This window comes from Gopherus flavomarginatus, chromosome 1, assembly GCF_025201925.1.
Source record: "Gopherus flavomarginatus isolate rGopFla2 chromosome 1, rGopFla2.mat.asm, whole genome shotgun sequence".
Taxonomy (NCBI): domain Eukaryota; kingdom Metazoa; phylum Chordata; order Testudines; family Testudinidae; genus Gopherus; species Gopherus flavomarginatus.
In genome coordinates, this window is record NC_066617.1 from 293,276,003 (window position 1) to 293,289,541 (window position 13,539).

General features: G+C 41.1%; 1 protein-coding gene across 3 annotated transcripts in view; it reads left to right on the forward strand.

The window, feature by feature from the left end:
• DIS3 (DIS3 homolog, exosome endoribonuclease and 3'-5' exoribonuclease) overlaps nucleotides 1–7,339 on the forward strand; it is a 30,132-nt gene extending 22,793 nt beyond the window's left edge. For all 3 annotated transcript variants that reach the window (XM_050947985.1, XM_050947995.1, XM_050948004.1), the window contains 6 exons: nucleotides 214–370; nucleotides 2,457–2,671; nucleotides 4,096–4,264; nucleotides 4,857–5,015; nucleotides 5,565–5,687; nucleotides 7,005–7,339. In XM_050947985.1, the coding sequence (XP_050803942.1) occupies nucleotides 214–370; nucleotides 2,457–2,671; nucleotides 4,096–4,264; nucleotides 4,857–5,015; nucleotides 5,565–5,687; nucleotides 7,005–7,091 (910 nt within the window). In that variant the 3' untranslated portion in view covers nucleotides 7,092–7,339. The remainder of the gene's footprint in view (nucleotides 1–213; nucleotides 371–2,456; nucleotides 2,672–4,095; nucleotides 4,265–4,856; nucleotides 5,016–5,564; nucleotides 5,688–7,004) is intronic.
• Nucleotides 7,340–13,539: the final 6,200 nt, after the last annotated feature.

The following is a 13,539-nucleotide window of genomic DNA, read 5'->3' on the forward strand; positions in this document are numbered from 1 at the left end:
TCCTTTTTGGACCTGTGTAAATATATAGGTTTGTCTTTACATATTTTACGATTTTTGTCTACTTACGTTTGTATAAATGTTCCAAATTGCTAGTTTACTAGCCTCAGTTTTGGAATCTTGTCAGAGGTAGTAAAAAGACTTCTTTATTGAGTGCTTAAGCAAATCAAAAATTTAAATATTCTTCTAACAGTGCAAAATGTTTCCTGTTGACAGAGAAACCAATTCCATGGTTGAAGAGTTTATGTTGCTTGCCAATATCTCCGTAGCAAAAAAAATTCATAAGGAATTCTCAGAATATGCCTTGCTCCGGAAACACCCGGCTCCTCCTCCATCAAATTATGACATCCTTGTGAAGGCAGCGAAGTCCAAGGTAAGTTTTAACATTTTAGAATAAAGTAATTCTAAATAAAGGCCTATTCTTTGCTTTTCTGCTGTGTAGACCTTTCTCTAGTGGGCCACTTAAATTCCAAAATTCCATTATTTTGTGTATTCTGTTGTGTTTTTAAATCCAACTTGGCTCTGCAGCATTTAGTCTGTGCTTTGTTCCACCAACCCATTTGTCAAATACCTTTTTTTTAATGAAGGAAACAATACAACCTTAAATCTTTTATATCTTGTGGAAGGCTGTTTTTCCCTCTTTAGTCTAAGAGCTCTCTTTTTAAGATAATTGTGTTGTGTTGTATTTTATATCATTTATGCTGGTTAATGTATTTTGTATTTACTTAAAGGGAGTGTCAGTGACCTGTAGTTAATGGGGTCTGAAAACAAATATGGCCTTTGGAGTCTAGAAATAAGCATAGTATTTAAACCACTGACTGGTCATGTGGGAGGGATAGCTTAGTGGTTTGAGCATTGGCCTGCTAATCCCAGGATTGTGAGTTCAATCCTTGAGGGATCTGGGGCAAAAATCATCTGTCTGGGAATTCGTCCTGCTTTGAGCGGGGGTTGCGCTAGATGACCTCCTGAGGTCTCTTCCAATCCTGATATTCTATGAATGCCAAAACAACTAATCTTAAAGTTACATGTTCTTGTGTAACACTTAGATCAGCGGGATGAGTTAAGATTGGAATTAACTAAAAAGTTGTTGCCTTTCATTAAAGAGAAGTTGAACTTCAATCTTTTTCTGTCTGTCTATCTTAGGTACACCTTTGTGCCCCTTTCGGATTGAACTTCTTAAAAAAGTTACTATTTTCTAGAGGCCGTGCACAATTTCTTTTGTGATGAAAGTTCTGCCCCTGACTTGGCATGGTCTTGGATAAGTCACTCCTTAGCTGTAAAATTGGGATGATTTTTGTGTTTCTCATCTGAAAAGTGACTGTCAAAATACCATTTTTTCCCAGTGGATTTGATCTGTGTGTGTATTGAGAGTCCTGTTTATCTAGTATAGTAGCTAAAATTTTAAACTACTGTTTGCCTGCTAAAACCAATAATGCAGTGGAACAATAAGTTGGAATTTGTTTGCCTTGTATCATCAACACTCATGTTTACAAAGATCCATTTACAGCATCACCACTGAGGACATAATTTGACCTGGAGAATCTTTACTAGTGGTGGTGATGTTCTAGAAGGAAAGAGCCCCCCTTTGATTTGGAGAGCTGCTTGGATTTGTAGGGTTGGCACTTGAAGAAACTCTCTCTTTAAAACTGAGCAAACTTATCTTTCTCCTGTTTTTTTCTTTTTTTCCCCTGCATCTCATCTTCAATCCATTGTTGAATGAAGAAATGAAAAAGAAATCATAAAATTATTAATTTTAACAGTCATTTCCTCCACCCTCCCTCTGCTACCCTGCTAATTAGATCTGACATTTTGCTGATTTTTTAGAATGTTGGCTTTTAGCTCTTTGCTGCTGTGCAGAACTGTGCTGTTCTTTAAGGTATTGACATCTTATCAGATTGTCAGCACTTCTTAGGTGATTTATCAGATGTGACAGAAGTTCTTAAACTGGGGGGTAGGGAGGCGTGGAATGTGTTCTGGGTGTGTGAGACAAGTTTTCGGAAAAAAGAAAACTTATTGCACAGATTCAGAGCTGGCCAGCTGGAGAGCGGCAGCTGCTGGTTGGGCACCCAGCTCTGAAGGCAGCGCTGCCACCTGCAGCAGGGGAGAAGTAGGGATGGCAATACCATACTATGTCACCCTTCTCTACTGATGCTGATGACGCCTCTGCCTTCAGAGCTGGATGCCTGGCCAGCAGCCACTGCTCTCTGCTCTGCCTTCAGAGCGGAGTCGCCAGAGAGCAGCGGCTGCTGGCTGAGGACCGGGGGGTGTCGTAAACTACTACAGACACAAAGAAGGGGGGCACGATCAAATAACTTTGAAAGCCACTGAGATGCAGTATGTGGGGCAGCACGTACCTGATAAGTTTGGAAGTGCTAAGATGATGCCGTTAAATTCCTGCATATGGCTTTGAAAATTTTTAAGGATTTGACAATAATATAACTGGCCTTTTTTTCTTACAGAATTTGGAAATTAAGACTGATTCAGCAAAGGCTCTAGCTGACACTTTAGACAAAGCTGAATCTCCTGAATTCCCATATCTAAATACGCTATTGCGAATCTTGGCTACTCGCTGCATGATGCAAGCTGTGTACTTTTGCTCTGGAATGGATAATGATTTTCATCACTATGGCTTAGCATCACCTATTTATACACATTTTACTTCACCCATCAGAAGGTAATTTACTTTATGGAACTTTCAAAGGAAAAAAGCGAGAGTGATGAATGCATTAAAACTACTTTACATACTGTATCATGCCTCATAATTAACAACATTTCATTGTAGTTCTTTTGATTTTATATTTGAAAAGGATGACTTTTGCAGTGCTCCTGTAATCTTGGTCTGACTCCTGGGTTCCTAGGTTTGCCGTAACTCTTTCCCATGACATCAGGCGCAGTATTCTGATTTCAGTCATACATTCCATAAAATAAGACTGTTTCTGTATTCTAAGTGGAAAGCAATATATCCTTAATACATGATTCTGGTGTATAAAAGCACATTTTTTATGTCTATTTAAGATGAGACATGCCAAAAAGAACCTGCAGCAGAATCTGGTTAATCATTGCCATGTAGGAGCTCTGTTGCAGAATTTGGGTGTAAAATAATATTTTGGGAGGGATTGATTTACGTATATAAAACGTAACCTTAATTTAACATTAACTTAGTAAATGACATTGCATCTGTACGTTACACAGGGAAGCAAGTAACTTACTATTGGCTTAAGTGAAAATGTGATGTGAAAACCAAGTGTGCATGTAAAGGGTAATTCCAATGTATGTGTTTTTAAAAAGGGCTTATTTTTATGATTTCCCTGACATACAGGTGGATCTAAGTTTTATGGAAACTACCTGTGCTTATCTTTACTCCCTAGATGTATATTTAAGGCAAATGTGTTGTATGTAGATAATTGAAATTCCTGTGGAATACATATGTATAACTGTTGGTAAATTGTAAAGCTGTTAAAAATCCAAGAATAATATGTCAGTAGCCAAACTGGGTATCTTTTTGTGTTAAGCAAAAGTTATTGCCCTGCCATAATTTCATACATAATCGAGTTCAGTTATGTTCTGAAAATTGTTAAAAATTGCATTGGCATTCTATGCTGAATCAATCATTCTACATTTAAATTTGCTCAACTGACAAAGGAAAAAAAACTATGGCTCAACTGCCAGTGTGCAGACTCCCCCTTGAATTTGAAAGTCTGTGTTTCTGGTTTACACATCACTAATAATAAAAAGTCTGCAGGTGGAACATAGTAAAGAATTCTGTTGATGATGTAGAAATCGGAAAGTAATCTTGCGTCGCCGTGCTGGCTCTGCAGCAGATTTTTTGTCACTAAAATAAGCAAATATAATCTTGAATTCACATAGGGAACAGTTCTGTTCAGTAAAGCGATGTCCTTTTTATAGAATTGCTTATTGACTGCACACAACCGTAACACCAGTTCAATAAAGTCCCTTGTCTGGGATAAACTTTTTTTTAAAAAACTTGAGTAATTTCATTCATACAAATAACATGAGATTCAGAAACTTCCAGAAAATGAGTACATTCTGATATGTTGGCTCAGACTTCTGTTAGTGATTTTTATCTCATCCGTGCAGGTATGCTGATATAATAGTACATCGACTGTTGGCAGTGGCTATAAACGCAGACAGTACTTACCCAGAACTTACAGATAAACATAAACTAGCAGACCTGTGTAAAAATCTCAACTACCGACATAAAATGGCTCAGTATGCACAGAGAGCGTCAGTTGCATTCCATACCCAGGTAAGTAGTTTTGAGATGGGGTCATGCTTTTCAAACTGTTGGAAAGAGTGAACATTTGTAATAAGAGCTACATCTCTGTAGGTAATATTTTGGTGTACTGTGCAGGGCAATAACATACAAGTCAAGTCTGAAGCATGTAAGGAATGGTGACGAGCCTTGAAAACTTCTTTTCTAAAGAGACTGTACTCAGCATTAGAGTGCTGCTTCTAAAGAACATCTTAATTTTATCTAGAATAATAGATAAGGTACCTCAAGGACTCCCTGGTACTACTTCTGTTTTTAAAAATACCGTATATACTACTGTAATGTGTTTTTAAGAAGTTTATAAATACATTTTAAATTTAAAAGACCTTGACATTGAGCCCAGGATTATCTGAACCCCACTACAGCAGCTAAATAGCAAAAAGTTGTGAACTATAGCCAGATACTTTAATACATTAATTACACCATCTGAATGAATAGTATGAACATGCTTTACTTGTGATCATTTGATAATTGTCTTCATAACAAGCCACTATAATATCAGTTTTTAGTAAATCTTTTCACCGCCTAAACATTTTGTTTTTATCCTCATTATTCATCTCTCTTACAGTTGTTCTTCAAAAACACAGGAGTAGTGAATGAAGAGGCGTATATTTTATTTGTAAGAAAGAATGCAATTGTGGTTCTAATTCCCAAATATGGTTTAGAAGGAACTGTCTTCTTTGAAGAAAAAGACAAACCAAAGCCAAACCTCAGTTACAATGATGAGGTACAATATTTAAGGGGATTTTATTTTTATTTTGGTTTTTCATTTGATAACGGGGCACAATCTAAAATCAGTATTCCAGTAGTTACATGCAGAGAATTGGCATAAGAGATTGTATACTTAAAGTTATAAACTAATCTGTAGTAACAGCAATTCATCTTCATACTCCTTGTGTGCAAGTTTTTAAATACAGAAGGTTCTGAGAGAGAACAGCATTCATTAATTCTTAATGAAATCCAGCTATAGAATTATTATTTTGAGCTCACTTTTGATTTTATTTTTTTTAATTTAGTTGATACTTTGGACGGTCAGTGTTCTCTCTTAATTAGCATATTTTTAGGCTTATCTTTAAGAATTATTAAAACTACAGGGAAACTTCTTTGATGCATGTAGTTTGTGTGAGCATTAGGAGTTGTGAATGGTGCCTGTTATAAACTGGGAAAATATATAGTTGGTAGCAAAAATAAGAGAGCTAAGATGTTGGGGATGAATTGTAAGCCTCAAGTATTCAGATATAAAGTTCCATGTTGTAAAAATTTTGATACATTCCAGGTACCTTCGCTTACAGTGGAAAACACAACGTTTTATCCATTTGACAAGGTTAAAGTGAACATCATGTTAGATGCTTCCAACATCCAACACCAGAAAATTCGTATGGCGCTGGTAGAACCCAAGGTAAGGCACAGGCTTTACAATGCAAAGCAACATATAATTCAGGTATCTTAAAACTATTGCATAGGTAACTTAATATTTAACTTCTTAAAAAAACATTATTTCTATTTATTAGGAGATTGCAGTAACACAAGTCACATCTACTTTTAACAAAAACAAATCTGACTTCAGTGCCTTTTTAAAAAGTCGCTTCTACATGCTGCAGGAGACATATATTTTTAAAATTAAGATATTTAAGAAGGGGTTCTAAAGTAAACTTCACTTCCACAAAGCACCTTGTCCCACCAGTGAGAATTCCACTGGTCGATCAGAAGTAATATCTGACTTGAACTTCAAAGCCCCAGCCCACAGACCATAAACTTGTAATTGACTCTCTAAAAGAGATGCAGTTAACATGCCTGTTGACATTAGTTTGAGGGTCCTTTTCCAGATTGAGAAATATATTACTACGTAAATATAATGTTAATTTAAAATTCTATGGGCAGAATGACAAGTTTTAGCTCGTGCAACTATTGGTTTACTAAGAATCATAAACTTGGTACAGAAATGGCTGTTCCTTTTCACAGCAACTTCTGTATATGCCCAGCTATCTTGCCTAGAATAAATTTCATAAGTATTTCATACAGAAATACCATGTTGTAAACTATAAGCTAGTCTAGTACTAGCAGTTAGCATCAAGTCTATAGATCTTGGCCTCTTCCCCCGTGCATGTAAGACATCTGTATTCCATCTCTTTGTACCTCAGGCTAGCTGACAAATTTTACATGATGACAGGAGCTCTGAAACCATCAATAAGGGATTGTATATTTGCATTCAGCTATTTCCAATTTTTAGAGATTGAAGTGATAAATAGTAGACAAATGTGAATTAAAAACAATATAAGTAAGTGTTAATTGGAGTCTTTTTCCATTCCTGAGTATATAATCATTTATGTTTTGGATTATTTTAGGAAAATGATTAATCTGTTTCTAAAATTTTAGATTATCCTGATCTTTGAACTCTGCCAATACAAGACTTTATTTATAATTACTTTTGGTCCTAGTCTTTGTCCTTGCTCTTAATAATTTCTACCTCACTTTGCATTGTGATTTGCTGTAGCGACATCATGACATTTATATGGTGACTTAGACTTTATCTTCATACCTACTGTCAGAGATACTCATTTCACTGAAATGTCAGATGTTGTCTGCATACATACCTACATGTAACTTTGGTTAATTGTTTTAGAGCCATCTCCTCTCTCATTTATATTTTTGACAAGAAAGCAAAAATTAAATGTTTGCTTTAACCTTTTTCTATTTTTTTCTCCCTTTGTGATAGATACTGGAAAGTGATATTCCAAATCAGACTGCAGAGCTGAGCACTAACAGTGAACCAGAGAAAAAGAAGAAGAAGCTGAAAAAATAGCTGCATTCAAGCATCTAATAAATTCAAGTGTTACGTATTTTGTGTTCGAAGAGGAAATTTGTAAATTTCAAGATTTCATACAACTTTTTTAAATTTACTTTTTAAAAGATAGTTTTAAAATTATTAAAAAATATTTGCATTTTTATTTCATCTCTTGTGCACCCAAGTGTTTGTAATAGTTTTTAAAACAAATATTTCAATGTGTTCATCTTGCAGGTGAAAATAAATACTCATGTACAATGAAGGAACATTCCCAGCAGAGTTCATTATTGTACCAGAAGTGGGAAATCAAAGGACAGTGACTTGTAGCGATTTGATAAAGTAAATTATTGTCCATTACACAAATCTTAGTTGTTTTCTTAATCACCTGGTCCTCTGAATATTACTTCTAATATTTCTGATCGCATTAGTAGAGTATTGGTACAGTTCCACTCAGGAGGAGTCTGCAGAAGTATAAGGTCTAAATTATGCTGTTAAAGTTACACCAATATTGCACTTCAAATTGAAATGTTTTTACTGTTCAATAACAGGAGAGGATTGAAAGATTCCCCGATTAGTGTGGCCGAAAAGATTGAGAAAAATAAGTGTGAAATTGGTGAGGTGCTAGGACCCAGCAGTAGCCCAGGCACAATGGAGGAGGAAACGTTCTCTTCTGCCTCCTCCCCTGCCATGTACTAACACTTCCTCCCCTGCTTCCGAGCATTAAGGGCTAAAAGAGCAGTTAGATGTTGCAACACCGAACTCCTAGCCCAGGGGTTGGCAGCCTCTGGCACGCGGCTCACCAGGGTAAGCAGTGCGGGTGAGGGATATTCTGTCCGCGGCTTCCTGCCAGCCCCGTTGACCTGGGATGGCGAACCGCGGCCAGTGGGAGCCGCGATCGGCAGAACCTGCCGACGCGGCAAGTAAACAAACTGGCCCAGCCCGCCATGGTGCTTACCCTGGTGAGCTGCGTGCCAGAGGTTGCCGACCCCTATCCTAGCCTGTCACTGAGTGGAATCCTCAATCCCAAGTTAGACACTCAGGCTCCCCATGCATTTTATGGAGAGATTTAGGTGCCTAAGAAGAAGGTTCACAGAAGCCATCAAGCTGAGCAGAGAGCCACCTAAGGTAGGCAGTAAGAAGTGCTGAGGCAAAGGTTGGGGTTTCAGACCCATTCTTCAAAGGCAGTTACATACTTTACTCTGGGCTGTAGCAAGGTACCTACCTGTCTCTAGAATTCTCAGCCATGAACCTTCTTTGGACTGCTGGACCTAAGCTAGCCAATAAGAAATGCTGAAGAGAGGCGTTGGCCTATGCCCCAGCCCTTAAAGATAACTAGGTGCCTATTTTGCATCAGGATTCACAGTGGTGAATCCTCTCCTGGAGTTAGGCACTTAAGTCACAGCAGCAGTGTATCCTGAATCCCCACCCCTTTATAGCTAATAGCCCATCTAGCGTGTCTGTCCTCTGCCTGGGTTAGAGCAAAGACTTGACTCTTCCATATCCCAGGCAGTACCCTAACCAGGAGTCCATAAAGTCACAACAACCCCAGTACGTGTGTGTGTGTGTAGTTCAACAGGGAGGCATCTGTAATTGTTTGGTCATTTCTACACCTGAACTAAGCACTAGGTACTTTGCACTGTTGCTTGTTGAAAGAAGCACATGCTGATGGATTGACCCCAACTTGGATCCTCTACTAACAGAGAGCCATGGGATAGAGTCGGGTACATCTTCCCTAGAGCCACGGACTCCTTGCAGAATGGTTGGAATCAAGGACTTTCTTGTTTGTGGCACTATAGAGTATGGCTGTTTATTGTCATAACCCTTGATTCATAGCAGCAACATAGCCAGCCCACCTTATAGTTCACAGTTGAAGAATATTTGTTCCACTATGTAATAAATTATAGAAGGTCTCCCCACCACCTCCAATATCAATTGGACATACCTGTGATGGCAAGAGTGCTGAAAGGAACTAACTTTTTTTTTTTAAAATAGTTTCCGCAGTAAATGGTGTTGAAGACTGTTGAATGGATAAGTCAGGGGTCGGCAACCTCTGGCACGCAGCTCACCAGGGTAAATACCCTGGCAGGCCGGGCTAGTTTGTTTACCCACCGTGTTGGCAGGCTCAGCCGATCACAGATCCCACTGGTTCACTGTCCCAGGCCAATGGGTGCGGCGGGAAGCTGCGTGCCAGAGATTGCCGACCCCTGGGATAAGTCAAGATTCCCCATTGTTTTCAACAGTGGGAGTGGAGTATGCTACCATAAGTACTTTTTTGTCCCTCATTCCTCCCCCTTTTTGTGTGAGTAATATTTTTCCTACCCTAGCACCTCTGTAAAGGGATATACAACTTTTTCAAACTAAATCTTTTAGATTAACTTTTAATACCACCACAAATTAGTCTTTTTGCTGCCTACTAATCACACAAGTCTATGATATATGGGCCACTCCCCTCATCCTCAGTTCAGTGTTGCAGCACAGCTGGTGCTACCCACTCTCTTCTCCAGCTTAGTGCCCAAACTGCTGCCACAGTAGCAAGTAGTAGTGATGGAGTTGCTTTATTCCCAACTATTTCCTGTAGCAGCTTTACCTTTAATTTTGTTTTTCATAATGCAGCAAGCAACTTATAGTCTTTCTTCCTCTCCCTCCTCCCCTAGGTAAGTGGAAATGTGGTTATCTTAGCCATCCAGCTACACACTTGCAGTACTTCACGCTCTAGGACATTCATGCTCTCGCTTACATAACATCAGAGCGCTTTCACAAACAGGCTACTTCAAAGCAGTAGTCTGTATATAAGGCAACAGTTAGTCTTCAGAGGGTAAAATTATGCTCAACCTGTGCACAGGCAACCACTGTGCTAACCCATGGGTTTGAGTGTCAGAGGGGCATCTTAGGACAACTCTTGCACCAAGAAGCTGCAACTCCTATGTAGAAAAGCCCAATCGGGAACATCGGAGCAGTTCAGGGAGCATCTAAGGATAAGAGCCATCCAGCTAGCTCAGTGGTAAATCCCAAAAAAGACCCATGGTAGAAGGAAAAACTCATTAAGGTACCCACAGTACCTCTCAGCTACTAAAGTGAGCCCTCAACGCCTTGAGGGAAAGAAGCAGGATTTGTACTGTCCCCTTTCTTCCCACAACCAGAAGAACCCAGAGAGGGACAAAACTCGAAGGTGCAAGGTTCAACAAAAAGGGCCAAGAAACCACATCTGCATAAGGACTTCTGCAAAACCAGCAAAAAGCCAACTGATTCAGGCTCGGAGCAGGCAAGGTGGAAAACCAAACACACTTCCTCCCCCAGCACACTTGATACTAGGTGCCCCAAAATAGCATTTATCTTACAGATTCCCTCAGAGGATTAGATAAGAAGCCTAAGGACAAATCCTTACATGAGACAGCAATTCTACTGCACTCCTCCAGTGATGATGCAATCAGGAAGGAATATCCTGACAAGGGAAAACATAGAAGCAGGACAGTATTGCTCAAACTGGGGACTGTGGGCCACATTGATCAACCCCTTCTGTCCCAGTGCCTCCTGCATGCTAAACCGGGAGATTTTAGGCACTAAAGGTCCGGCAGTGCAGTAGGGCTAAGACAGGCTTCCTATTTGCCCTGGCTCCACACCGCTTCCAGAAGTGATCAGCACATCCCTGCGGACCCTGGCAGGGAGGGCAGAGGGTCTCTGAATGCTGCCCCCACCCCAACCACCAACTCCATAGCTCCCATTGGGCCCCCCATCTAGGAGCTGCTGCCAGAGGCATGTGTCTGTCACTCTCGGGAGCCACCCAAGGTAAGCGCCACCTGGCTGGAGCCTGCACCCTTACCCTCCCTCACTCCATCCCAAACTCCAACCCCCTGCCCAGTCCAGAGCCCGCACCCAAACTCCCTCCTGGAGCCTACATCCTGCTCCTGCACCCCAACCCTCTGCCCCAGCCTGTGAAAGTGAGTGAGGGTGGGGGAGCGTGAGCGACGGAGGGGGGATGGAGTGAGCACGGGCTGGGCCTGAGAGAAGGGGTGGGATGGTCATGGCCTCGGGGAAGGGGCAGGGTAAGGGCTGAACAGGGGATCTTGGGGGGTCAAAATGTGGGTCCTTGGGTTGCTGAAGTTTGAGAACTGCTGCTCTGGGGTGCAAGAGCCCAAAAATGCCATCACAGAAATACAAAAAGTTTGATGCTATGGTAGTATCATTAGGAAAAGGATACAATAGTCCCATTGGAAAGGGTATTTTTGTGAAGGAAAATCCAACTGCCAGAAAAGCAGAGCAGCCCTGGGCACTAGCTAATTTGCAAGAGGTACAACTGTGATGGCTGGACCATCTAAAGGCCCTGGATGATAAAAGTCAGTCTGAGTGCAAGTCTACCTTTAAGAAATAACACTAACAACACCTTTCATCGCATATGCTTCAAAGGATGCAAAGAAATTCTCAGCCAGCACCATGAGTGCAGTAGCCAGGTACCACACCTAGTTACACACCTGTACTGGGAATGCCCACGCCAAAACAAATCCTGGATGATTCCCAGTCTCCTGTTTGGAGAACAACTGGATGAGATAGGGGTAGACAGCATATCCAAACTGAGGCAATCCCACCCATCTCTACACAGTGCCCAGGGAAAGGACTACAAGCCCAACAAGAGGTTGTCTATTGTCATCACAGAAGTACTTAAGGAAAGACAGCATGTATATCAGAGGATAAAGGTATTGCTGCCAAATCAGGTTAAGAGCTCACTCTGACAATAAAAGACTGCCCAATTTTAATCTAGGAGGCACAATTTTCCATTTCTCAGAAGAATGGGATCTCTTGAGCATGTACAAGTGGGTAAAAATAGGAAGCAGTTTTGGTTACTCCCTTAAACTAAGGGCCTGACCCCATCCCTGCTTCATCCAATCATTGATATCAAGAACCCTATCGAACACTAGCCCCTGCTGAATGAGATCTACTTTCCAGACATAGGACTAATAAAATCAGTACCCTCAAAAGAAAGGTTCTTAGGACTATAATGTCCTTCATATCCAGAAGCACATTGTGGCGGAGGACCTCATATTGATGAACAAATGGATGAAAAAGATGAGATGCCCTATGGAGACCCTAGTCTTGACAGTAGTATCCCAGTACCAAGAGGATTTCCTCACCTCAGCAGACCTAGCAGATGCTTATCTACATATCCCCATATGTCCATTCACAGTCATTTGAGTTGTGTATGGCACAGCTCACCATAGGTACAAAACACTGCCATTTGGCCTTCCGTCAGCCTCCAGTGTTTACTAAGATGCTCTTTCAGTGCCACAGCTCTTACAGTGAGGTTGCTTCAAGCAGATGAGTTTGTGATAAACAGCAGGGAAAGCTCACTGATCCCTTCCACAAAGATAGCTCTCCTGATAGTGGATATAGATGCAACTGCGGCCAAAATCTATCCCTCGCTGAACAGATTTAAAAAAATCCGGAACCAGATCTCCATGCTCGAGGAACCAAAGACAATCTATAGCCCAGCATCTGCAGCTAAGACTTCAGGTTTCATGCTTAGGAATTAAACCATGGGCAAGATTCCACATTAGGTGTTTCCAGAAGTTTCTGTTGAAGGTATGGAACCACTCATCAGAATACATGCAACACTGGGCACTGGTTCCAAACCAGGGACCAAATCCCTCAACTGATGGATAGTCCCAGTGAACATCCGCAGGCATCTTCCTGGTCCATGGACGTTGAGGTACTTGCAACAGATGCCCACCAAATGTTCTATTCTAAATAAGCTTATAATACCACATTCACTGTAGTATGAGTGCCTTCCAGAAGTGCATTAATCAGCCTAATACCTGTCATGTGTTTGTTCTCTCATCATCTTCTCTAGGGAGAAGTGTATGCAGTGGAGTGTCTTCTGACCTGTTTTACAGGCATGAACACACCACTATATGTTTGTTAGAGAAAGCAGGGTCAAAGAAGTGAACCTTACACTGGAGCAGAAGGCGGTGAGGTTTGTGACTGTCCTTACTTCCTGGAGGAGTTCATTCCAATCTTGTTCTGGGCCCCATGAAAACTCCATCTCCTGAACAAACGAGCTTTACCCTTATTGTAGAGTACCATTTTGCCAGAGGAGGAACGTTGATGATCCTGGGGTTCACTGCAGATCTTTAGGCAATCTGGACCATAGGCGCAGATCACTGAGCTCACTGAAGATAAGGACCAAGATATTAAACAAGGGGGAGGGGGAGACCCTGACATCAGCACCCCTCTCCGCTCTGCTCTGAGTAGCAAGCAGGAGGCTCCCAGGAGCAGCTCCAAGGTAGAGGGGAGGAGCAGCACATGGCAGTGGGGGGAGGGACACTTGAACTGTGCGGCACTTGGTAGCCTGCTGGGCAGCTGCCCAGCTTACAGGGAACTTAGCCAGAGGGTGAACTGATCCTTGTGGTATGGGGGAGTATATCTGGAATACCGAACAGCATAGGAAATGTATTGCTTTGTAGACAGGAATGAA